This window comes from Ochotona princeps, chromosome 11 (assembly GCF_030435755.1).
Source record: "Ochotona princeps isolate mOchPri1 chromosome 11, mOchPri1.hap1, whole genome shotgun sequence".
NCBI classification, from domain to species: Eukaryota; Metazoa; Chordata; class Mammalia; order Lagomorpha; family Ochotonidae; genus Ochotona; species Ochotona princeps.
Window position 1 is genome coordinate 6,320,722 of NC_080842.1, and position 27,862 is coordinate 6,348,583.

Consider the following 27,862-nt stretch of genomic DNA (forward strand, 5'->3'; position numbering starts at 1 on the left):
ATGCCTGAACCCGAGCACAAACTTTTGTGGCAAGTTGTCAGCACTGGAAAGTGTTTCATCATTCATTTGAGACCCCCTTGGTTCTGATTGCACCATGGACATTGGAGATGGTGGAGTGAGTCTTCAGTTGCGGAAGCAAGAGAGAAACAGTCTCCCCAGAACTGTTCCACAACCATAGATGATGCAAAGAGGAATAAGGCACAGGCAAACACTTGAGAACTTCAAGATAAGACCAAGTCAGTTAAGTGCAGCAGGACTGATGGCTCCAAATACGCACACAGGGATCACGCCTCCAGAGAGTGTGATGAAAGGGGGTGTAACTCCAGTCACGCTCTGCCCCCGCATCCTTGTACAACCCTCTGTCTTCTGCCTGTCACTCCCATCCAGCAAGCTGCCCCACCTGAGGACCTTCTGCATGCCCTTTGAAGCTTCTTAACTCCTCTAAGTTTCAGATCCTATTCCCACACCCTGAACTTTCTGCCTCCCTACTCAGCTTCCGGTTCTCTCACTTGCCCCAACAGACAGGACCTAATCAGTGACCTGATCCTCTGTCCTGAAATGAGTACTGCAGTGGGATACCCCTATTTTCTACAAATAAACTTCCCCAGATAACAAACAGGAATTGGTATGCTCTTTCTGAACTGACTTCCACCTTGACTCAACACATGTTTAAAAAGATTTTGTCTTCACATGCACTTGGGCACTACTGACACATCGGGGGTTGGCAGGTGGCTCTACTTGTTAATCCTCTGCCTTAAGAGACAGCTTCCCAGATGGGACCCAGTTTGAGTTTTGGCTGCTCCATCTCCTATCCAGCTCCCTGCTTATGGTCTGGGAAAACAACAGAGAGCGGTCGAACTCCTTGGATCCCTGAACCTACATGGGAAATCTGGAAGAAGCTCCTGGCTCCTGGTTTCAGTTCAGCTCAGCTCTAAGCATAGTAGTCATATGGGGAGTGAACCAGTAGATAGAAGATCCTCTCTCTTTTTCTCTCTCTCCTTCTCTCTGTAAATCTGCCTTTTAAATGTAAATAAATGAATAAATAAACATTTAATATTTTTTTAAAAGACCCCCATTAGTTGTCTTTGTCTTCAGTACTACAGCTGTTCTGTGATTTGGGTGTAGTCGGCCAATAGGGACAAATACCAGTCCTCGCATCAGAAACACTCACTACTCTGCATGTCTGATGGTGATGCCATCAATGGGGCTTTGAACACAGGAAACACGTGAGGGCTGCGTGCTGAACAAGGATGGGAGCAGGACCCACTCTGGGCAGAAGAAACAGCAGGTGCCCCAGAATGGAAACAAACCATTTCCTAAGGAGACTCAATAGGAAGCAGACATATTTTGCACTTCATCTAGAATCAGAACTTCTTCCAACGACTCCCATCTATTTCCAGCCTCATTTTTTTGCCTGCCCTTCTCAGCAATTTCTGGCACTGTGCTTGTCATTAGCCCACAGATGCACCAAGTTCTCTCGCCTCTTGCTGACACCTCTACTGGGAAGGAACAGATGTTCACGCATGAACCCCTCAGGTCACAGTTGCAAATATCAGCTTTACTGGAAAGCTGTCACTCACTAGCTTATTCAAAGGAAGCTATTGCTCTCCCATATCATTCCCTTTGTACTTATCACAGACTAAAGAGGCACCACCTCCTGTCTCCTGCGTTATCGTCAGCACTGTGTACCTGGCACATGGTTACAAGTCAGGACTAGTGAGTGGAAGGAAGGGGAAAATGGCAGAATAAAGGACTGTGTCATGCATGAAGCAAAGAAGTAACATATAACCAATCTATTGTTTCTAAAGACTTGACCCAAGTCACCTGATCAGAACTTCAGTTATTCCACACAGAAATAAGCAGCCCATGATCAAGTTATTGACCTCAATTCATTTGGCTCTCAAAACTTAGGAATGCCTCAAGCATTTTGAGGTAGAATGATACAAGGAGAGTTAGGTTCGTCAAAAAAAGGAAAACAAGGTTGTTTGAAGACTGTCAAGAAAACTTCAAGTGAGTCTTTATCATTTCTGCTACAACATCCACTAACCCAGGTTCTAACATCCGTCAAAGCATGCTATGAATCAATGGGGTTTCGCTCCCTCAAATTCAGGCCGATGTTTGAGTTGTAATACCGCAACAGTAAAAGCTGATAAACTAAAAGTGAAGACTGAATCTAATGATCAAGCGGGGACTGCTGGGAGGTATTCGGATCACAGGGGATGTGCCCTCAGGGGCTGGTTCCCAGGAGAGGTCTTTATTTATCTGAGTGCAACTTCTGCCGGGCTCGTTCTCTGCATCCTGTATCATCATGTGATTCCTCTGCACCTGCCATAAGGCACTTCTATCAGACATCACACTATGAACCTACCCTATCCTGAACATACGGTTAGCTACAATGTACCTTCTCTTTCCCCAGAAATGCCTCCCAGGTATCTTCCATTAAGGTGATAATGAGTGGACCCATACAGAACAGGTTTAGGTCAGGCACGGCCCTTGGGAAAACTTGGTTCTCACCACACCAGGCGGAAATCGTTGGGGGTATTGTTTTGTTTTTTAAAAATAAAATGCTCAATCCAATGTGTTTATTACATACATTAATTCCACTTGTGGATGAGATGGTTTTTCACTCCAAATTCCACAAGGGTTTGGGAAGACAGCATTTAACACAGAGGGTTGTTTTCTACCCACTTCTGACCGAGGAGATGGTTTCGAAACGTCCCTGTTAATCTCAGATGATTTTTCTTTTAAAAGCTAGCGTCTGGTACCTGCTAAACTTGAGTCTGGCTGAGTATGACGCAGCCCTAACTAACAGCAAGTGAAGGAAAGTGATGACCTCCAAGGACAGTTCCCAGTTGGTGCTCTCTGGGACAGCTCACCCTGTGGGAAGCAGCTACCACAGCAGAAGATCCCTAAGAGGCTAGAAGAAGGGGAAAATAATGATACCCCTCATTAACAAGCCAGGCCTGGGTCACAGCTATCTTTTCTGCCTGCTTTGCACTTTTTAGAACAAGCTGCCATTCTCCTTTTGGTGACTAGACAAGTTTCTACAAACCAGCATAGCCAAGTAGCCATCTCATCCCCCACAGGCTTCTTACTCCTCCATCATAACCAACCTTTGCTTTCACTCTGCATGTCCTGAACAAGTCTGTTCTGAGGGACAGTGGGGATGGAATTGGTGGCAATGGGCTGTTAATTGCCACCTGAAGTTCTACTAACCATGCATAAGCCATTCTTCCCCAGAATGGAATGAGCCACCTTGAATAGTAGATCCAACAGCTCAGTTCAGACGACAGCCACGCTGGCTGACATCTCTGCTGCAGTCTTGTGAGGAATCCCACAAGAACCCCACAGAACTCCCCAGCCTGCGGCTCCCAGCTTCCGGCACTGGCAATGGGAGGGGTAACGCATGGCGAATACCTTAACATCGGCTCACGGGTGCACAGAACCGCTGTGCTGGTTGCTTTGGCAAAGTATGCACCCCTTGTACCTTTCCCTGCACCAGACTTAAAGCAGATCCACTGAGTAACTTGGAAAACTGCAGGGAAAGGAGCATCACTGTCTTGAAATCGAAGGGGGTCTAAGCTGCTCTGTGGCTGCAGGGTGGGCAAAGGCCAAGCCAAGGTCAAGTGGAACAAGATACAAGGCAGCCAACTCAGGATCACCTGAAATAATGTAAAAAGTGGAGACCTTTGCCTCTCGCATTGACTTATTTTAAGGAAACTCTGCTCCATCTGATTCCCAGAATACTGATGTGATTTCAAGCCCCAGATAAGCTGCCTGCATCCCCTTGAAACCCATCCCCTTTCTCACAAACACGAGCAGCAGCTGCAGCCCAGAGGGAGTCATAATTATAGTGGGCTCTCCAGGGATATGACTTCTCCTCACGAAACCTGGTCTCTTCCAGCTCAGGTCCCTGTGAGGAGAGAATCTGACGTGTTTGCATTCCTATATTTACTCTGCATAAGATAGGGTCATGAATGTGGGAGCAGGATCTTCCGTTAAAGGTATATAGCACACACCAGTGACTCCATTCCTGCAATGCTGAGCATTAAAGGCCACCACTGTGGCATATGGAGTTAAACATCCAGTGTGGGCACTGCTTCATGTCCCAGTTGCTCTACTTCCAATCTAGCTCCCTGTGCTGGTGGCCTGGAAAAAACAATGGAAGCTGGCCTAAGAGTTTGGGCCCTGCCATCCACGTCGGTGCCCTGGAAGAAGCTTTTGGTTCTTGTCATCACTATCTCTATAATTCTGACTTCCTAATAAATAAATTTAAAAAAAAAAATGCTGACCATCAGTTGCACCCATTCTCTACTTGATTTATTTTTATTGCAAAGTCAGATATACAGAGAGGAGGAGAGACAGAGAGGAAGATCTTCCATCCGATGATTCACTCCCCAAGTGAGCCGCAACGGCCAGTGCTGTGCCAATCTGAAGCCAGGAGTCAGGAACTGCCTCCAGGTCTCGAACACAGGTTCAGGGTCCCAAAGCTTTGGGTCGTTCTCGGCTGCTTTCCCAGGCCACAAGCAGGGAGCTGGATGGGAAGTGGAGCTGCTGGGATTAGAACCAGCGCCCATATGGGATCTCGGTGCATTCAAGGCGAGGACTTCAGCCACTAGGCTACCGTGTTAGGCCCCTCTACTTGATTTCAAAGCAAGTCCTTTAAATATTTTAGCAATAGATATTTCCCGTATTTCCACTGTTTTTAGAGAACAGTTAATTATCCAGTGGTCTAACTGGTTTATGTTAAGTCACTGGCAGAGGGTGTGTTGGCAATCCGCAGTCAGGGATCCAGCACTGACCTGACTCAGCAGATAGCTGTCACTTCCTCCCTGTCTTTGGGCTCTGTCCATGGAAGACATTTAAGTCTGCAATATCAGACATTTTGCCAGCACTGTGCAGCTTGGAAAATATTACATTTTCAAACAGGTTCTTTTGCCCCACGTCTGCAAATGAAAATAACAGAATATACTCTGCCAAAATAAGGAAACAATCATTCCCTTTTCATCATAAATTCTTTCAAATAATAAATGATAAAGGTCTGCATGATGAATATTCTATTTGTATCTGGCTTTAATTTGTGGTTGGTTTGTTTGCTTGTTTTTCTAGAAAAAAATACATTTCTGGGTTTGTGTTTAATGTGAGCATCCCATATCGGAACAACAGTTTGAGTCCCAGCTGCACTGCTTCTAATCCAGCTCCCTGACAACACACCTGGCAAAACAGCAGAGGCTGGCCTCAACAGCTGGGCCCCTGCAGCCAATTTGGGAGACCAGGATAGAATTTCTAGCTCATGGTCTGGTCGGACCACAGCCACCACGGCCACTTGTGTGGTAGACCGGTGGAAACTTCTCTTGTCAGTCATGCTGTTACTTCGTGTTGCAAATAAATCAAAATAAAAATTCTGTAAAAATAGTGCTATGCATTTGTTTTTATTTTGTTTGAAAGGTGGAGACAGAGACACAAAACACAAGCAGACAGAGGTGTTCCTCCCACTGGCTCTCTCCTCAAACACCTGCAACAGTTCCTGGAGTCCAGAACCCTACTGGAGGCTCCAAGCGGAGTGGAAGGGACCACCTTAGCCTTCACCTGCTGCCTCCCTGGCGTTGCATTCACAGGAAGCTGCCCTCCAAAGTGGGGCCGAGACTCAGGCAGGAAGGTGATGCTGTATCACGGCCAGTCTCCATAACCAAAATGTCACAGTTTCTAAGCAAGCAGTGGCCTTCGGGCTGAGCCTTATGGTGACCAGAAAAACCAAGAGCATAAAGAAAGTTTGCTAAAACTTTCTGACTGCGGAACTCTGATCATTCCAGGATTCAATTAGCTTCCTTTTTCTCTGAATTAGGTTACATACTAAGAATGATAAGACTGTTTTCCTTATTAAATTAAAACTTAGGATATTGTGTCATTAATTTTCTGAAGCAAATAATACTTAGACGAGTCAGTAACTACAGTATACACATTACTAACCATTTAAATCAATCTTGTTTATCATTCTTTATTGAACTATGAGAATAATTACCTTTCTTAAAATTTGATCTGCTATTAGAGGCAAAAAGTGGTAGTACAAACATGATTCTGTAGTTTTCAATGAATAAATAATGCAAACAGAAAAAGTTTTAAAAAGTCCAAATCATTTATATTATTAGGTTATACCAGGTCATTTTATGAAAATCAATTGCATTTTCTATATGTCAGTCATAAACACAAACAAAAAATTTCAAAAATATAACATGCTTGTGGATAAATTTAATAAACACTGTGCAAAATATTCATGCTAAAAGCCATAAAACACTGATGATAGAATTTAAAGAAACATCTCCTAGAGAGATAGGATGCTAATGGATTAGAATACTTTCTAAACTGATATGCATTGACTTCAACTCCATTAAATATTCCAACAGCTGTCTACATAGAGATTCAATAGCTGATTGTAAAACTTGGAAGGAAATGCAAAGGCTTCAAAAAAGCCAAGCAATCTGCAGAAGATGAACAGAGAACTTGCACTACTTCAAGTAGTGCTAAAACAACAACAAAACCAGAGTGTGGTACTGATATAAAAATAGACAGAGAGCTGTGGAACACGATGGAATGTCCCAAACTAGACCTCCACACAAATAACAGACTCTCAATGAAGGTAATTCAAAGGAACTCAATGAAGGAAAGTCAGTATGTTCAACAACAATTTGTTGTTAACTGTATAAGTCTATAAATTTCACCTCAAACTACACACAAAAATTCATTTGTGATAATCCTCATTATAAAATAATAGAATCCTAGGTATAAAATTGAAAACTATAAAGTTTGTAGAAGACATACAAGAATATTTTCATTATGGATAACATCAAAAATGTACTCGATGGGACACAAAAAGCAATGATTATACAATAAAGAAACATAAATCAGACTTCCAGAATTTCACAAAGTCAGCTCATCAAAAGATAATATTTAACCAAATGAATAGTCTAGTCACAGACCAGGGGAACATACATAAAACCCATAAATCTGACAAGGATGAGTATCTATGATGCATGAAGCCATTCTGCCTACTATGGAGTTTATATTAAAACAGAAACCAACTACTTTAAAAGCAAAGAGAATATATGAACAAAGGTTTCACAAGAGAAGATATGTAAGTAACAATAAGCCCATTAAAAGTACTAGCCATGACCCAGGCCCCTGCCTACAAGGTGGGTACCCGGTTTGTGAGCCCCTGAGGCAGGGGTCCAGTGGGAAATTTGGTGAGGCCCAGGTAACCATGGCCTGGGTCCCTATGCCCATCTGTGAGATGGGTGCCAGGTTCATGAGCCCGGGGAGTAGGGATCCAGAAGAGCTCAGGTCACTGTGTCCCGGGTCCCTGTTCCTGCCTTTGAGGGAGTTGCTGGGTTCGTGAGCCCCGTGGGCGGAGGATCTGGCAGAGCTCAGGTAACCATGGCCTGGGTCCCTGTGCTCACCTGTAGGTGGGTGCCAGGTTTGGGTTCTCAGGGGTGCTGGATGCAGTGGGGCTCGGGTTGCCTGGTTCAGGTCCTTGGGCTCACCTATAAGAACATGTCCTCTGCAGTAAGAGGCAGAGAGCAGTAGACACAGCCCCTGATGCAAATGGAGAATATGGCGACTCATTTGGTACCATAGCAGAAGGAGAACAGAAGAAATTGGACAACTACCCCAGCCAAACGATGACAGCAACAATCTGGGTGAATGGAGACCTGAGGTTGACCATAGCAGCCAATGGACACTGGGAGGGGATGTATAATCCCCAGATCGGTGAATTGACAGCATTGCAGAACTATCCAAACCACGTGGGCAGAACCCTCAGAACATGCACACGCTGAGACCCTGGGTGGGTATAGGGTGGCGGTTCCTCATTCCTGGGTACTGGGACATTTGGAAAGCTAGGTGTGGCTTCCCCCTTTATTTCCCCCCTTCCCCCAGAAACAAGAGGAAGAAATAGCAAATTGGGAAACAATTTCACCCACTTTTCCCTAAACCTCAATCCTTCCCAACCTGATCAACCAAGTATCCTAAAAATAAAACAATTATTAAAAAAAGTACTAGCCATAATTAGTCCATGTGTCAACGTGAATTAAATCCAACATGAAACACCCTTTCAAAATGACTAAAATGGCTAAAATTATAAAAGACTAGCAACACAGATGTTGGCGAGAATGTGGAATTCTTACTTGTTTCTCAGGGGAATACAAAGCAGTTGCAGCTACTTTGGATTTTGGCAGTTTCTTATTGGGCTAAAAGTATGCATAATTTATGACCCAGCAAGTCTACTAGATATTTACTTAGACAAGTAAAACATATCCGCCAAAAGAAAAAAAACACAGCAAAACATAACAGAACAAAACACTTGTACGAGAGGGGAATGGACAAATTGTGAGATTTCTGTGAGCAGAATTCCATTCAGTAAATTAAAAAAAAACTGCATATTTTGCATATGTGTTTAGTAGACCTCCAACCAATCTACTAAACACACACAAATACATACTTTGTAATTCTACCTACATGAAGCTTTAGAATAGGCAAAACTCACCTAAAGTGGGAAAAAAAAACCATGAAAGTGGCCTCCTATAAATAGGAAACAGCAATTGACAAGGAAAGGGACAAGAGACTTCTCACAGGGAAAAGGAGTGTCTTAATAGGGGTGTGGCTTACACAGGTGTCTGTCTTGTGAAAGGTGGCGACAGTGACACTGTGTTTCACTGTATTTGCATTCCATTACATGTGAGAGACACGAAAATTCTCGAAATTAGAAGAACAATACCTTTTTATAAACATTCAATCAAAATCCATTCAGAAATAAAAATGGTTGTGATGTTCATAATGTATGATTTTAGACGCTGCTTTTTTTTGTAGTTATTTAGCATTTTGTCCATTTATTCATTGATGCAGCTGTTACTAAGCACCTGGTACGTGTCTGGGTACCGCCACTCTCGGAGCACGGAACATGTCAAGTTGCTGATCATCCATCGGGAAAGCAGGGAGAAGGAGGAAGGAAAGGCACGTTGTCTACAACACAGTGGAGGTTTCAAAGCAGGGAGAGGTGCTGTGAAGGACGGGACTGTGGTACTGCCACGCGTGTCAGGGGCCTGAAGCTATGTCCTAGAAGGTATGATTATGGCCATTTTCACTGATCAGCACTTTTGTCTTTTTGATGGACTGAGCATGTGTTAGAAACACATGTGTGTATTTTTTAAATTACTGGGAAAATACCACTTCCCCTAGCTACTTCTCAGCTCTGAGCTTTTGCCCTATTTACAGCTTGAATAGGTCTGTAGATACATCAGGTGTCACCTGGCGTGGCTGAAAAGGTGGATTCCAAGGACACTGTGTTCAATGCTAATCTCATTCCACCTGCTACTGAGTCACAGTCACATTGAGTTAGCAAGTCAAGGAGCGGCCCTTTTGTCTTCCGTATAAAAGACTCGCTGCTTAGATATTACAGAATGCAGACGCCCAAGTCATTAAGATGTAGTTGTACATAAAAGATGTAACACTGATAATTCAAAACCGACAAGGACAATGTGCTGTAGGAATAATTCTCCTGAAAGTCATAATATCTGGCACACAACATAAATAAGCCCTCTTTTTCTCCTTCAGCGCCCTGCTGTGGAGGAATCACTGAGCTAACTTGTTATCTGCTGGAAACAGCAAGATTGTGGGCAGGCTTGCAGCTATGCAGGGACACACACACACAGAGTTTAACATGACATAGATTGAGAACAGAAGAAATGCCCCCAACAAAAGCCATCATTGTCTTCAAGAAGCTTCTTGATTTTCTCTTTCATTCCTTCAGCGACACATTCAGTAGCATGTTATTTAACTTCATGGTGTTGTAAATTTCTTTTTTCTTCCTGTTGTTGATTTTGTTTTGCAGCTTTTCATTTAAGGGGATGATAATAGCTGTGTAATGGAGGCTGTCATATCTAGTAACATCTTATTTAACTTCATGGTATTGTAAGTTTCTATTTTTCATCCTATTGTTGATTGTGTATTGTGATTTTTCATTTAAGGGGATGTACAGTAACTGTGAAATGGAGACTAACATATCCAGAGGTAAGGATACAATGTAGTATGCATCTCTACTTCCGGAAAAAGATGGATTCCCAATGAAACTGTTACTATATCTTGACAATAGGATGCTGGACTCTGCCATTGGCAATGCCCGCAATGATGTTCCTAGTTCTACGTATGAAGAACTAGGAACTAGGTGTGTGTGTGGGGGGGTGGAATTGGGAAGGGGATAAGGGAGATGCCAGGAGCCTATGGAACTGTATCATAAAATGATGATAATAATAATAATAATAAATTTTTAAAAAAGAAAAAAAGCCAGTTGTACCAATGCCTCAACACCCATTGTGAGGAGAGAATCTGACACATTGAACTATTAAGCTCCGTGTTGTTTTCCATCACCAGAACACCTACACCAAAGCCTGTGAGATTTCATACATTGGTAAAATGTGTCTCTAATCGGGCTCTGTCGATGCACCCAAGGACTCCAATCTTAAATCGACGCAGTGGGAGCCCTTACCTTTGCCATTTGTCAGTTGTATGCAGCCTATGTTCCCAGCTTCTTTACCACGTGGTTGATGGAGCTTCGAAAACTTCAGGCGAAGACGGCACTAATCAGTTCATTTGGGCACCTCCAATTTTTAAAATCAATACATAGGATTTTTCCTAATGTATGCTTATGGAGATCTCTTGCAGTTTTTCTGCTCAGATTTCATGTTCCACTTCAAGTGTTTCTTTCCTGATCAGGTTTTCCTCAACCAATATATTCAGAAAAAAAAAACCCTCTTTCCTCTCAGCTCACAGAATACGGTGAGCTCCCAGTGCGTTACTCGGTCCAGAACCCTATCTAGTAACGTCCTGTTTTAATTACCTCTCTTACAGGTTCACAGGTACAGCAGATAATAACAATGGACGGCTCCATTCACAGAACCCATTTTAAATGCAGGTAGCACTCCCCCAATTCATTGTCCAACTGTGTTATTTATGGCATGCACCTGTTACGAATAATGATGCCCCATGCAGCCCACAAAGCGTATCTAAACCACACCAAATCTGAGGTATAGAATCAGTCGCACCATTTGCAAAATCATTGTCTCCCACAGAGCAGGCATTCTATTATGACACTGCCAACATCAAACGGATCCAAAATGTTTAGCGGCTCAAAAAATGCTTGCATGGCTGTGGATGAAATGGTCTATTAATTCTCACAATTCAATCAGTGCCTTTCCTAGGCATTGACAGGACCAAGCCTCAGTCTGCAGTTCCTGAGTCTGCTTAACAGCCTCTGAAACCTCCGCGCAGAGGTAGGGGGAGGAGCCAGATGCTGACTCCATAACACCCACTTCCCCTCAACTGCCTAGGTATATCTGCTCAAGGGGTTTGCAATTGCTTTCATCCACTATGTTGGTTCCACATGTTGCCTTTTTTTGGTTGAATGTATGAAAAACATGGTAGTATAAGGTAAGACAATACAATTTGGCCTTTCCAGCATCTTTTCCCAAATTGCTTATTGACCAAAAAAGACTTCCACTAGCCCAGAGGAGGCATTTAAAGCTGAAGTAGGAAAGGAGAAAACAAACAAACAAACAAACAAACCAACATGGCCCATGGATGAGCATCTTTAAGTTGGAAATGTACTTGAAAGTATATAGACACACACATTTATTGAAACAAAGGAGATTACAAAAATCGGAGCTAATGCTGATTTTTTGCCCAGATCCTCTGCCTTCTGTTTCTTCCAGGTGAGCTTCTCCTTTATCATCAGCTTCAGAGGAAAGACACCATTTATTTGGAAAGCACCATTTCCTGGCAGCAACGAGAAGGACAGGCCTTACCTCTCAGCTCGCCCATATCCAGAGTTGTTCCGAGCTGTTCTAACAAAGCCACTCTGGCTGCATTCTTTTTGTGTTTCTTGCCATCATAATGCTGCTGGGCCATCAGAGGGTTATTGAACCAGGCTGCACAGAGGCCGCAGTATCTGTCCGAGTCTCTCCTTTGATATGGAGATGCGACCACCGGAGCCGTGTCCACCCGTGGGGGCTTCAGTGAGCTCAGGGGCGTTGCTATGAGAGAGAAACAAGCAGACAACGCCAGGCACGTTAGTCTACCAGTGAGCCCACTTTTCCTGCACACCTGCAGAGTAAACAGCCTCCTGTCAGCCTACAGTAAGTAAATCCATGCGTTTATTGGGACAGCTTTTTCTGACTTCATTTTTTTCCCACTTGGGATAAGACAAAAATTTTCAATTCATTGAGATCAGAGTTTGCATATTGTTATGCTGAAATATGGCAGCTCAAGAATCTGTCCCATAGAGGAAATATAAGACGTTTTCAAACAGATACTTCTGGAGGTAGAGCAGGAATCTGTTAGTCAAAAATGAAGCCAATGGTTGGAGTAAACATTGCACAATCACGACTCAAAAGATTCTGAGAGAATGAATTGGACATTTGTGTGCTATAAAAGGAAATAACCAATACATAAAGGATTTTTCTAAGGAACAGAAACAAATCTTTTAGTGGCATGGAGTGCTCCAATTGAGGAAATCATGCTAATTTATAGTCAATTACTCCTGCTTTACTCTGATAGGTTATTTCCAATCTCTTCTTGTTAACAATTGATGTTGCAAGTGTATTTAAAAAAAAGATTGAAAGAGAAACACTGTAGAAAAATGTGGTTAACAAGCCAGAAAGGTTGATGTCAGTATTTTGAGGCTGCACACTAATGTACCATGTTTCATATTTCCCATGTTTCATATTTTTGGTCATTTTTGTCGCCTATAACCTGAGGGAGTTCCCATTGAAAATGCTGATAATTTTTTATGTGTTACAATGCTCAAGTTCCTTGCACCTTTGCAGTGATCATGACTTCTACTGTCCCATTTCTCAGATTAAGGCGACATTCCAAACCAAATCCTTCATTTTCAAGGCAGAGTTCTGCCTATAGGACTCTGCACACTTCTTCCCGAACAAGGAGATTTTCTTTCTAGACCCATTGTCTTTGTGCTTTATTCAGTTCATTTAACTTTGATGAAAGCATTCACACATACATATCTTTGAGAAGAAAACCATCACCTCTCGGCCTTTTGGCTAAGGTCAAGTGTGGAGAGGAAAACCATCCATATGTTCTGGCATGGCCCACAGGGTACCACTCAATAGAGCCGCACCTGCTGTGTGACTTTGTCTCTGGGAGGTGAGGTGCAGGTGACAACACTAAGGCAATCACTAATCCTGCCCCAAGGAAAGCTGGCATGGCGGGGGGTGGGGGGGCAGCTCAACAGCAAAATCAAGAATGAACTGATTAACTCCAAAGCTTTCAGATGACTTTCGGTTTTTGAATAAATAGCTGATAGAGAAATGGACACCTACTACATGCTGTTCCAATTCTAGACATGCCTGCATCATGACATGTTTGCCCCCCTATTCAGAGATCTCATCAGATCAAGGCATTTTCATTATCATAGATTAAATTGAATGGTGTCATTTCCGTAGGGTCTCAGATAAACAATATGTCTCTTCAAAGCTTCATCTCTGGATCCAGCCCCATATCACCACACAGAAATAAAGCTCAAATGTGGGTCGTTCGTGCCCGCCGCCAGCAAGCGTCATTCTGCTCTGACTTAGAAATGGTAATAAAAGCTACAAATATGCAGTTGACCCTCATGTGAAAGAACCGGCATCCTTTCTTCTCAAGGAAATTGGATCTTGCTTCTAAAGTTTCCTGCATCCTTATCAACTCGTGAGGATTTATGACCACCTATTATTTTTGATGGTAATGGAAAACATATCAACCGTTCACAATTTGAAGGAATGTGAAGTCCGGAAGCACAATTTATTTTCCTCCGAACCTGACCTTAAAAAAATATTCAGAGTTGATTTTATTTATTGATACCTGATACACCACATCCTCTCAACAGCAATGCACAATAGGATATTCATCAAATGAGAAGACCTTATCTTGCATATTGCACAGTAGTGTGCTGTCACGAAGTGTACTACACACTTCTGCCCCGGTCCAATTCTACTGCCTCTGTACTATTACTGTAGTGTTGAATTTCCAAAGTCTGAAACTTCAGTGTTCCTTTTGCTTCTCTTTCTAACTGCTTTCACCCTTCTCCACCCAGTTTATGATCTCTGAATGCCTATAAAGACCAACCAAGCTAGGAGCACAACAGCCTTGAGTCAAAGTTGGACAGTTAGGTGTGAATGGACTGTGGCTTGGCGGAGCTGTGTGATCTTCAGAAAATCCCCGTCTCTGGTTTCCATGCGGACAAAATTCAGGCTCACTCTGACTTTTCACACCACTACTTTGCAATACACCCATAAACTGGGAATGGGACAAAGAGTAGGAGCCCCTTTGCTTTCATGGCTTTGACTAAGTTCTAAGTATGGAAACTCTGCAGGGGGAGAACAGTCTCCAGATTTTAGCGACACGTCCACACAGACACGGACTGCAGCGTGCATGTTCTTAGGCAAAAATGCATTATTCTAACAAAATAAATGCAAGCAGGTATGAAGATATTATCTGGTTTAAAATTCTTTCAATAAAAGACTTCTGTGGATATGTAATTTTTATTTTAATTTCAAGCTAGCTTTTCATTTTAATTAAAAAAAAAGATTCAGTTAATATTGACTTCACCTGTCATATAATAGAAACTTGAGAATTAACTCATCAGAACCATCGGCTTTAAACGTTAAACTCACAATACTTCAAAAATACCTATGCCAAGGCATAGCACAGAGCCATCATATTGGGATCTTGGAGGATGGGAGCCAAAAGCCAGCGTACTTTAACTCCTTCCCTTGACTCACTCATCCTGATCTGTGCTTCTAGAGCAGAGCTGATGCTGAGAATTATGGTGAGCATCTCCTTGAAAAAAATGTTTAGAAACTAAAACTTTCTTAAATCTTCATGTCAAAGAAAGTCATACATTCCATCCCATAGCCACAGTGCTCATTTTTCTAAAGCTAGTGGGTCAAATGTCATATCCTAATTCCCATTTTACAAATAAATAAATGAATAAATAAATAAAAGATTTTCCAAAACAACACCTGAATTATTCATCAGTTACATTGGCCACGTTATGGAATACCTGGCCTGACGCTATGCTGTAGCCCTGGCCTTGCTGGGCTCGCAGCCTGAAGTTCTGCCTCCCAGTACCACAGCTCTCACAGCTACACACCTGCCGTACAGAGGCTTCTCACGCCCACCTGCTCTCTGGGGTCTGGAAAGCTTGTGGGTGAAGCCCTTTTGCATCCTGTAAACTTATTAAGGTGCTTACAGATTACACGATGCATTTGGAATTTCTTAGAAATAACCTTGCCATCTTAGTTGTATGAATGTGTATTTGGTGAGTGTCTAAGGGAAATAACATGAAAGATTCTACTAAATACTAAATACTATTGTTCAGCTGTCTATAATCACATCAGTTCAGAAATGTTTCTAAGTTTTAATTATTGGAAAGGCGGAATGGCACAGAGAGAGACAGACAAAGAGATCTCATCCATTGATCGTCTTCCAAACACCCACAACAGCTAGACAGGGCTAGGCGTCAGCCAGGAGCCAGGACCTCCATCCAGGCCTCTCAAGTCCTTGGGTCGTGGTCTGCTGCCTTGGAAACACACAAGCAGGAAGTTACAGTGATCCCAGGCACTCTTATAGGGATGTGAGCGTCCCAAGGGGCAGTTTAACTTTCGGTACCAAAATGCTCACTCCAGGGAACAAAAACAACCAATTTTTAAAGCCCTTTACTTGTTACCAAAAGCAGATTTGAAATCATATTGGCTCCTTATCATGTGCATGTCATATGCAGATATACATATTATTGTGCTGTTATTAACATCTTTGAGCAGGCGGCACTGCCCTTGATCAGGATAAACATAGTACGTGGTGTACCACAGGTGCTTTTTGCATTTTCCAAATCCCAAAAGTCTCATTTCCAAAACACGTGCCTGGATGAAAGATCACTATTCTTCAACCAAATTCAGAAACATACAAATGAACACTGCCTGTTCTGACACTTGAATCAGTGAAAACAAGCCAGTCTTGTCAGCTAAGAATCTCTCAAACCTGGAAGGAATTTCAGTACCCCTTTTAGGGTCTTGATGAAGTTTGTCAAGGAGAAAGTTCTCGACAGTATTTCAGAACTGTTGGGAAGGTTGTCCTGAAGGAATATGTGTCTCTATCCAATATTTTTGTTTCTCTCTAGAAAAATAAGCACAGATGTAAGGACAACTAATTCCAGAACCTTCTGTGGGCCTTGCTATCGTACTGTTTCATCACTACCTAAGGCCACACTGTTGTCCAAAGGCAGACTCTCCCCAGGGCCAAACTTGGTGTGCTGGAAGACAAGGAGGGGTTTCTGAAGGAACAAACGACGACTGAGCGAATGAATACACGAAGGTTCTTCACATGATGAGACGATGGAACCAAGAGCTTTCTTGTTTCTTCTAGAACTGTGTCTCGTGGATGGTGTATCCTTGACTAAAGAAGTAAGTCACAAGATGCTGGTGGGGGACAGGTTAGACTGTGGCATGTTAGCATGTCTGAGTCTAGACCACCTACGAATCTTGGAAACAAATAGAAAGTCAGCATTCGTATGAACTTCCGTTTTCTGGGGTAGTATACCTCAGTGAGTCTCATGAAGCACACGCAATTAACATCCTTCCAGAAACAGGAATCCACATACTCTGACTGACTGCTCATGGCCGCCAAACCCTCACCCTGGCACGGTGCCCACCCCCATCCTGTGATGGAGAAGGTTTCCCGGGATGTGTCAGTTTTAGGGCTAAAACAGAGCAAGTCCTACAGCTGGAGCCATAATGCTCCCGTACGGATGCCAGTTTGAATTCCGGCTGCTCCATTTCCAATCCAGCTCTCTGCTTGTATGCCCTAGCTCTGGCTGTTGTGGCCTTTTGAGCAGTGAACCAGTCGAGTGAAAACCTCTCTCGCCACCCCTCTCTCCATCTCTGTAACTTTGCCTTTCAAGTAAAAACACAGATGCACCTTTTTTAAAAAAAAGGACAAAAACAGGAAGCCTCCTTGGAAAACTGGAAGGAGATGGCTGTCCCAGTGTCTAGGGAGAGCCCTGCCTTCAGAATACTCTAAGAAAATGGGAAATTGGTACAGTGAGCAGGTTTGGAAGTAGCTATTTCAACCAGGCAGGCAGGATCCACCTAGGGTCTCAGAGCTTCCTTTCCCAGGCCACGCAGGCGAGGGGCTTAGCTGGAGAAGACAGTAGCGGGGGACCAATGGCATTCTCAGCTCCCCTCCTGCCTTCCAGATCCTGCCACCCGTGGCCACAGGTGTTCTGCCCAGCTCACCTCTCAGCCCCGCCCTCTGCTTCTTGCTCTCTTTCTCTCCCTCTAGATTTCTGTTAATTTATTTTCTCCCTTCACTCACTGCTTTTCTTTTTCCTTTTCACTCACTTAAAGCTTTACAGATTTGAGGACACATACATACATAGTCTATATCTGCATGGGGCTTGGGGCCTTCGGTGTAAAAAAATAGAGCTTGATACATTCTCAGATTAAACCATGCGTTTTTTCCATCAAAGGAATTCTTATCTGCAATGCTAATTCTCCTGGTTGTGAAGTCTACTAGGCCTGATCCACGGATTTTCTCATTTAAGTTGCCTAATTTTTTTTTTATTTGTTTCAGTTATTGAGGAAGCTAGAAGCTCAGAGAGGTGATCAGCCAGTCCAGGAGCCCTGACTAGTAAGCTGCTTTGCCTGCAAATCTAGCACCATATTTCAGTGTCAACTGCATCCAACGAATGCTTGGGCAACAGCAGACCAAATCAACAAACACCTCTCCCAGGCATCAACATCTGTTCTCAGTGCAGATTATTTAGAAATGTGCACTTGTTTCCTAAAAACCAGAGGAAAAAAAAACAAACAATAATTTCAAGCCAACATGCTAAACCAATTCCCTCCTCCCCACAGCCCCTTGTGCTAAGTTAATAATAACAGTCATGATGCTTCAGCAAGAATCCCTGTGGGTTGCAAACTCTGTCAACAGTTCACTTTGACCGGATCCATCAGTGCGTGCCTCGTGCTAACTAGCAGCTGAGTCTCCAAACAGCTCAGCCACCTGCAGGTCAGTGCCCCAACTCAATGCCACCAACTTGGGGCACACACTCACCTGACCTCTGTGGCTCCTGCAGAGGTCAGCACATGATAGTCAACAAATGTGGGGTGGATAAAGCAGGAAAAGTAGCTTGCACCTTATACCAGCTAGGGAGATAGGCTTGATCTCTCATGAGAGCTAAATTTAATTCTAAAGCTGCAGCTTGCAACACTGGCATCCCATATAAACGCAGTTCAAATCCCAGCTGCCCAGCACCTGGGAAAGCAGCAGAGGATGGGGCACTTGCCTAGGTCCCTGACACCCACGTAGGAGACATAGATGAAGCACCTGCCTTCGGCTTTGGCCTGTCCCAGCCCTGGCCACTGCAGTCATTTGGAACCTGAAACAACAGATGAAGGACTTTCTCTCTCTCTCTCTTTCTCTCTCTGTGTGTGTTTGTGTAATTCTGCCTTTCAAATGAAATCTTTTTTTTAAAGATTTATTTATTTTTATTGGAAAATCAGATATATAGAGAGGAGGAGAGGCAAAGAGGAAAATCTACCATCCACTGATTCACTCCCCAAGTGACCGCAATGACTGGAGCCAAGCCAATCCAAAGCCAGGAGCCCAGAGCCTCTTCCATGTCTCCCACACAGGTTCATTGTCCCAAGGCTTTGACCGGTCCTCAACTGTTTCCCAGGCCACAGGCAGGGAGTTGGATGGGAAGTGGGGCACCGGGACATGAACTGGCACCAATATGGGATCCTGAGCATACAAGGCAAGAATTCTAACCACTAGGCTACTGTGCCAGGCCCCAAATGAAATCTTTAAAAGAAAGTTTAATTGAAGGTTAAAAATCAAGTCAGAGGCTCATAAAGATAAATTAAAGAAGTTATGAGCATCTATACTCCAAAATATCATACAGAAAATTTAAAATCATATGTTAGGAAAAAGATTTAGTGACAGTGGAAATGTATAGATTACAATGTAAACTAAAAGATGTATTATGTAGACAGGATATAAACTAAGTAACTTACTAAGTTCTGCTTGTGCATTCACACACAGAGTTATATATAAAGATGTGAAGGTTGCACATCAAAATTTAGCAACAGTTGTTTCTATGTTGAGGCTGATGAGTGATTTGTTTCAACTCATGGCTATATACTCCTTGACGGAAAGAACAAAGAGTTTTGTTTTATAATTTATTTAGAGGCCGCATTTCAAGCTAACTTGTTCTAGTGCAAAATTTAGAAAACACTGCCTAGGGGACTTTTGGTAATACACCCAGGTCTTAAATTCCATCTCAGAAGATTTCTATTGGCAGTGATTTATTTATTATTTTTTTGTTGATACTGCGGGAGGGAGGAGGGGAGCAGTTGGCAGAAAGCTGACTGCATCAGAGCCAGACGTGAAAGCACAACTTCCATTGCCCCAAAAGGCCCAGAGAAAAGCAGTTTCACGTACATGCAGGAATGGCTCCACTGATGTTTTTTTAAAGTGTTTATTTTTTTGAAAGGTGGAGAGAGATTTCCCATCCATTGGTTCAAATCCCAAATGGCCTTGACAATCAGGTTGAGCCGGGCCAAAGCCAGGAGCCAAGAATTCCGTTTCAACGTCCATGTGGGTGGCAGGGGACATAGCATTGGGCCATCATGCCCCGCCTTTCAGGCATACAAGGAGGAAGCTGGCTTTGGAAGTGGAATAGCTGGGAATGGAACTGCAGCGCCTAGACGGGACACTGACTTTGCAGGGGGCTTAGCAGGCTGCATCACAACACCGGCCCCTCCAATGACAGTAAATGAAGGTCCCCCCTTTATTTGGCTATTGGATAGAGTTGAATCCAAATTCCACTACCCGTTGGCATGAGTTAGATAGACCCACATGCTGTTTGTTTCACACCAAGCAGTAAGTTAAAGAACATTCAAAAGCAACCCATGTTTTGACGTGTGTGCCATTTCCCATTTTCTGAGAATCAACAAAGATGAGGATGGTTTCACAGAACCGTCATCCCAACGTGATTGTGGTCAACACAGTGAAGATAATTGGCTGTTAACAGGAATTGCTTCCTCGTTCATACCACATTCACATATCATCTGTCTTCATTAAGATGGTGTGCATAGATCATTGATTTTCATTAATATGGAATCATTCCTTCTAGCTCCCAACACTGATTAGCTTCTTAATGTCTTAAGCAGGCCCGTTTGCTGCAGAATCCTGATCTTTGAGAACAAGCCATTAAATAGATATTTGGGGAAAGGTGGGGACTGGATAGAAGTTCTATTGTAACTTCTTGACACTGTTCAGCAAAAGAAGCCAGGGCTGAGACACTTCAGAATCTTCAATGAGCTGACGACAGGGCCGGTAACACGTGAATAAACTCCATGGGGAGTTTTTACCTGTGTTGTCTACTGATTTATCAGTGTTCAGAACAGGGTCTGGCACAGTCTGTATTAAGTAAACTACTGAATAAGAGAGCAGCATATTCTCCATCAAGTAGCATGTGCAAGACAGTCTGCGTTATGACGTAATGATGTATGCCTATAGTATGATGTAATGTGCAACACTTGCGCGAGGGATAGTGCCCTCTGCTGGTCAAGATCGATCCTGACTCTGCTGCTCTGGGGTGATGCAATCCCCAACTCGGCCTTGAAACACTGTTGAGTCTGCTTTCCAGACAATGCAAGGACCTCATAGGGAATGGATGAGAGATATTTTTACACCCTGAGGAAAACTGAGCAACAGTTGGTAGACACAATGGGGATCTCTGGGTCAGGGTAGTTCACAGTTTCAGCACTGAGACACCCTCTCCCTTTCAATCAGTTCGTATTTCTGTGGATTTGAGCACTGGACACTGGGTGTGATTCCAACCAAACTGTGGATGGGAGCAAAAAGGGGCAAGTCCATCGTGATTCCAGGGTCTGAAGAGTTATGCCATGAGCAACATGCAAACGCATCCATCAGTGTGGCTATGTAAACGGAAATGAAGCTGTTCACTTCTCTTTCAACTACATATGTACTATTTTTAGGTGACTGCTGAGTTCCTATGACATAATATACTTAAATCTGATTATTATTTTTGAGTTTCTCTCATTTGCCTGTTCACTCCCCCAGATGCCAGCAAGAGCCAGGACTGTGCCAGGATGATGCCGACAGCCCAAAACTCTATCTTGGTCACCCAGGTGGGTGGCAGGAGCCCAGTTGCTGGAGGCATCCTTGCAGCCTTCCAGGATGTCTGCTAACAGGCAGCTGAAATGCAAGCAGAGGGTCCGGAACTTAAACCCAGGCACTCTCACCTAGGAAGCAAGTGGCTTTATGTGGTGGCTTACCCACACCACATCATTCTTTACTAAATGTATTTCTATCAAACCTAAGAAATGATTTTTTTAAATGGTAGCGTCATTCTTCTACATTTGCATACTTGCTTGGGTAAGAATCAGCGACCTGCTCCTTGGGCACTGTTATAACTCTCGATAGTCTTTCCTTATAAACTCCATATGGCACATTAATGCAGGTAGGAGGTAGAGGGGGACCCAGCTTGTCTAACAGGAAATGAGTGACTTACTGCCACCCCCCATGTGCCTTCAGCAGGTGCAGACTGTGGCGTGCTGAGCAGGCGACATTGCCTCGGTAACTCGTGGGGCTGTAAGAGACATCTGCAAACTGCCACCAGCTTGGGTCTTATGGTGCCAGCATTCCCGCTTCACCTGCTCTAAACCCTGCGCTCAGGGGTGGGAAATGATTTAGTTCTCCAGCAGCATCAGTTATTCAACCTGAGCGCCAGCTTCCTGGATCATTTCTTTAGATGTTATGAATATTTATAGAGGACTGAAGGATGAGAAGAGTGATCAGTGCCCGAGGCACAGTGGAGATAAAGAGCGGGCTGGATTTTTATAGGAACAAAGAAAAGAAGATGGCTTTGTGGCCTGGGCTGTAAGGAATCTACTATGTCATAACCCTCCCAGGGAAGTCAGGGCAGGGGGTGCTGTGCAGTTACACCTCATTTCTCCACCTTCAGCCAGAGTCCATCCCCGAGAAGGGCCCTGAGTAACCATAAGCACACATCCCTGAAGCCACACTGCCTTTCTAACTCCTGGACTCCAACAGAAGAAAGTGAGCTCTATATTGTATCCAAAACTCTGGTGATTAGTTAGGCATATATTTTGCACATTTCTTATTTGGATTCCATCTACACATCAAGTTGTTCATCTTAGCAAAACTTTGGACACCACCAGCCTTGCATCCTTGTTCCTATTCTGAGAGAGCTCCATAAAACCTCAGAGAGCATTTGGAAGAGTCTGAGTGCCTGAGGACAGAGTGTGAAATGGACAGAGCCACCACCCTGAATCAGTCAGACCTCTCCCAAGATGTGCAGCAAGGAGAACCCAGAGGTGTGCATGGTGAGGCGAGAAGGCCCTCTGGTCTCCAAGAACATGCAGGCAATGGTCCCCGGCCTCTTACTTGAGCAACACGAGGGCTACTTCACATAAGGACCTTGATCTGTGTTCAATACAACTCTGTAGATGAACAAGAATAACTCAGCAAAAGTCTTCCGGAACCTGAATTCTTCAAGTGCATCACTCTTAATCATTCACTGGCCACAAATCACACACTTCACTGTAGCCATCAAACACAGCCAAAAGAAGGTACATGGGAAAAAAATATACATGGACTCTTGAAAATAAGTTTTAAGGGCCTGGCGTGGTAAGCCTGGTGGCAAAAGCCTCACCTTGCATGCACTGGGATCCCATATGGATGCCAGTTCACATCCCAGCTACTCCACTTCCCATCCAACTTCCTGCTTGTGACCTGGGAAAGTAGTGGAGGACAACCCAAAGCCTTGGAATCCTTCACCCGCACACGAGGGAGTCCTGGAAGAAGTTCCTGGCTCCTGGCTTCGAATCAGTTTGGCTCTAGCCATTGCGGCCACTTGGGGAATGAACCAGTGGATGGGAGATCTTTCCCTCTGTATATCCTTCTCTTTGTATATCTGAATTTCCACTAAGAATAAATAAATCTTTTTTAAAAAGTAAGTTTAAGACAACTATGTCATAAACAGCAAGGCAAGTAGATGCTACCACAAGTGTGTATCATTGGTCAAGATGTTACCACACCTGCCAATCTCAGGCCTGCAGCCTAGTCCAGACAACTGGATAAGAATCTGCATTTCACAGACCCTTGGGAAACTCATAGGCAAACTAAATTTGTAAAGCCATGGGTGTATTGCATTAGGACTAGGTGGTTCTCAAGATGTCGATTCAGAGATGCGATTGCTCGGGAGAAGGTTTAGCCTCTTAAGGACTGCTAACAACAGAATTGCCTGGGGTGGGTGCAACAGTGGTGGTGCTGCCAGAGCGCAGGGTCTGGTGCAGTCCAGGGTCGGGTCTCCTCACACTGCAGGGAGAGCGTTTGGCAGAGGCCTCAACGTCAGCTCTGTAACACCACGCACCTGTGCGTCATTCGTCATTCGTCACTCGTTCAGCACTGGCTTCTTGCTTTCTGCCCTGCATGATCCTGACCCACTAGGAACTGCAAATCTGAATGGACCATGAGGGTGTGCACAAAATGGAATTAAAAGACAAATGCATTTTGCTGCAAAACTATGTTGAAATTCTTGCAGTTCTTCACAAAACACATTTGCATAAACTTTTCGAGCCTCCTCATGTGTTAACTAACTTGAAAGCTATTTTATTAAGATGTATTGATTACACTGAAGCCTATGTGCTCGCTAAAAAATAAATAAATAAAATCACAGCATACAATAAGTGCATATAAAATACTGTGGGCTTTGAAATGAAAACACAGTAGATTGGAGTCACAATTTTGGATCAGGTTACTTTATACTGAGACTGCTTCCTAAAATAAAATAGAGTTCAACCACACAACCTTAAAAGTGCTTGTTTGATAAAAGTTTATTTGTAGGCAACCACGACAGAACCCAAATCGAATTCAAGCCTCCGTGTCTTATTCAAGCTCCTGCAATGCCATCAGTTCTGATCCAACATGACCTTGCAAAGGACAAGGGTAAGGTGAGTGCGTGGGCAGGAGCGAGGCAGAAGAGCTCAGATACGGACAGTGAAACGTTCACGCAGCTGCCGTCAGCCTTCCGTCACCACAGCAAGCCAAGGCTGCTTCAGCGCCTTACCAGACGGCTTGTAGAAAAACTACGCAGCGTCTCTAAGCGCCAGCGCGAAAGCATGAAGACAAAAGGTGTGTGGGTAAAGATTACAAGGCTTGAAATTACGTGACCCAAAGTACTACTTGCTGGCATTTGAGACTCACAGAGGGTGACAGAAGTCCAATCAAGGGCCCGCGGGTCAGCTACCTGCAAAACGGGGGAGAGCGGCAGGGCAGAAGACATGCAGCTTTAGGGAGCAGGGCGGCCCCGGATGTACAGACGCAGGAGCCAGAGGCGGCCTGGCAGCACTGAACAGTTTGCACATCCACATGAAGACAAAGTTGTGTGCAGTGAGGTGGGAGCTCCTTGCAGACAGAGGCAGGTCAGGTGACAACTCACGGGTCTGTGGTGATCTTGATAGAAAGTATACTTCAGTCCCTAAATGACCGCAACGGCCATGGCTAGGCTAGGCTGAAGCCAGAAACACAGATTACAGAAATACAGAAAGACAAAATTCTTGAAGATCGGGTCATCAGGACCGTTATGATGTTTGAACTTATTTTACGTGATGATGAAAAATGAAGTTAAAAGAATTTCCTTGGCTGGCTGTGTGGTGGTACTGTGGGTTAAGCTGCTATTCCTAGCACTGGCATTAAGTGCCAGCTCGAGTCTGGCTGACCCACTTCCAACTCAGCCCCTGGGTAGTGTGCCTGGAAAGCAGTGGACCAGCCCAAGGGCGTAAGTCCCGTAACCCACTCAGGAGACACACAGGAGTTCCAGTAGCCTGGCTTATCCCTGGCCCATTCCTGGATATTGTGGCTTTTTGGGGAATGAACCAGCAGATAAGAGAAATCTCTGTCAATCTGCCTTTCAAATAGACAAAACAGACAAATTCAGGAAGTAAAACAGGAAATTTTTTTCAATGAATTTTTGTTAAAAGCCTTATTTTATTTATTTAAAAGTTACAGTTAGGGAGAGGGGGAGAAAGACACAGAGAAAGAGAGAATAGCCTCCCATCCACTGATTCACTCCCTAAGTGACCACAATGGCCAAGGCTAGGCCAGACCAAGGTCAGGGGCCAACAGCGTCTTCCATGTTTCCCGTGGGAATGGCAGGGACCAAAGCACTTGGGCCTCCTTCCACTGCTTCACCAAGTATCAGCACGGATCTGAATGGGAAGGGGAACAGCCAGGATTCAAGGCGGCACCAGATCGGCATCTTGGGTATGATGGCTTTACCTCTAATGCCACAACGTGGGCCCCTCAATGAACTTCTCCGGAAGTACTTACATCTGTATGGACATTTTTCTCTCTTTCACATTTAAAAAAAAAATGTGCTTCCCTTTGTGTTAAGAAGGATTGACTCAAATGTTCATTTACATAAGAGACTTCTTGCCTCTTTTGCTATTCATTCTACTGTTTCTGAAGCTTTGGAGGATGCGTCCATTAACAACGGACGATCCAAACTACTGTGTAGGACCTATTTTGGCCTTTGGGTCAAATGCTGACCTGATAAAGCCGGTACACCTGCCCTAGATGTGCAGACATCACAGCGTGTAGCTTTCTGCTCAACAGATCCCTTCCTCATTACCCAGTCCCTGCTGTGTCTCTTGTTACAATTCTCATCTGAACGTCTGTTTTGCCTTTCACACATGCGGCTACTCCTGTTCACGTTGAGTGTTCATTTGCATGGACCCTTTTCCATCCTTTCAATCTGTGCATTTCAATCTGTGTGATGAAATGAATTTCTTCCAGGCATAATTTCTAGAATTTTGTGGTTTTTTTTTTTTTTCTTTCCATTCACTCGGCCACTTAATTAGGGAATTTAGTTCATACGAATTCAAGGCTAACACTGATATGGACTCGTTGAGCTCAGCTTCTTAATTTCCTTCTTTGATTTGGAATGGCCTTGGTCCTTTGGTTATCCATGGAGGCTTGGTGCCTCACCATATTGAAAATATTGAGTTTCTTTTTCCCTTGCGCATATGCTTTTCTAAGGAGCTTCATATTTTCCTATGTTTTTACAATGATAGTTACTTCTCTTTCGGGAGTATAGCAGCAGGACTTCTTCAGGCATCTTTGGTAAAACAAGGCGGGTGATGAATTCCCAGTGTTTGCTTGTCTCAGTCTTTATTTTCCTCCTTTTTGTTTCTGAAAGTTGATTTTTCCAGATAAAGACTTTTTGGTTGGCAGTCTGTGTTTTTTTGTCCAGAACTGTGAACAGCTCCTTCCACTGCCTTCTCTTCTGTCAGTGCCCTGATGAGAGATCCGCTGTCCATCTAAGGTGACGCTCCTGAAAATGGCTTGACGGCTTTCTCTTGATTTTAGAATTCTTCGTCTTGTACTTTTTAACAGCTTGACTCTTAACATGCCAGGGTGAAAATCTTTCCTGTTCCAATTTGTTCAGAGTGCTCTGGGCCTCCTATATTTGAATATACCAATCTGTCTCAAGTTGAGGGTGTTTTTCAGCAATTCTTTTTCACTGCATAGATTTCCTATGATTTCTCCCTTGTCTTTGACTTCTGGAATCCCCCAACTTCAAACATTTAATGATGTCCCATATATCTCGAGCCTGCCTTTGTTCTTTTTTTTCAGTTTTATTTGTGTTTCCAGCTGACTGAGTCATTTCAAAAGGCCAATCTTCGGGGTCAGACATTCTTTCTTCTGACTGATCTAGTTTGTAGCTGAGGTTCTCAAATGTATTTTTTATTTGACTATTGAATTCTTTCATCCCAACCTTTCTGTTTGGTTCATGTTCGCAGTCTATCCCAGCTGAATTTCCCATTCATGTCATGAATTGCTTTCCCAATTTTGTTTAATTATTCTCTTGCATCTCATTGCGTTTCCTTTAAATGACTATTTTGAATTCTTTACAAGAAATTTCATCATTACCCTTTCCTTGGGCCTGTGTTGCTAGCCAGCTATTTTTTTTCCCTTGAGGCCATCATGTTCCCTTTTCTCCACATTTTTTGTGTCCTCACATGGATATATGTGCATCTGGCTTATCAGCTACCTCTATTTCCTGAGGTGTGTTTCATGGAAGAGGTCACTCTTCTGAAGATGTGTCTTAAGGTGTCAGCTTCGTTGGTTTGGTTCCTGCTGTACACTGCATTGCTATCCCCCTGGTAGTTTCTTCAGCTGTAACCCATGGCTTTGGCTATGGTGTGAGTGGCATGAGAAAGGAGAGCCTGCCCATCTGCATGGCATACGTGGTTTGGGACACTTTAGTGGCGATAGCAGCTATGATACACACAACACTGGGGATTGTGTGGCCATTCCAGCAATGACAGTGGTATCCAAGGAGTGTTGAGTAGAGTAGACATTTCTTCATGTGCCCCTTGAATGAGCCCCACTATTACAGGAGCCTCTGGCACCAACAGCCCTCACATTGGGGTGAGGAGTGCTTGCTATACCTGCCCTCAGTGCAGCAGAGATGCAAGCTGGCAACAGGGGAGCCCATCAGAATTTTTGAAAGATCAGTTTTACTAACTGAAATGAAAGGTCCAAGTATTCAGATTCCATCTGCTCTGTTGAAGGCAAAGTAGAAAAGATGCTAATGATGAGCAGTTTGCACTAATCAAGACAGACTCCCAGCAGGCATTTGCACAAGCATGCATTTAACCCAGTCTCAGTGAAATGCCCCAACAGGTGGCACAGAGCAGCTGTC

The 27,862-nt window shown here is 43.8% G+C and overlaps 1 protein-coding gene across 1 annotated transcript in view; it reads right to left on the bottom strand.

The window, feature by feature from the left end:
• ZMAT4 (zinc finger matrin-type 4) overlaps positions 1–27,862 on the bottom strand; it is a 336,711-nt gene that overhangs the window by 162,756 nt on the left and 146,093 nt on the right. The window contains exon 4 of the mRNA XM_004592728.2: positions 11,853–12,080. Coding sequence (XP_004592785.2) covers positions 11,853–12,080 — 228 coding nt within the window. The remainder of the gene's footprint in view (positions 1–11,852; positions 12,081–27,862) is intronic.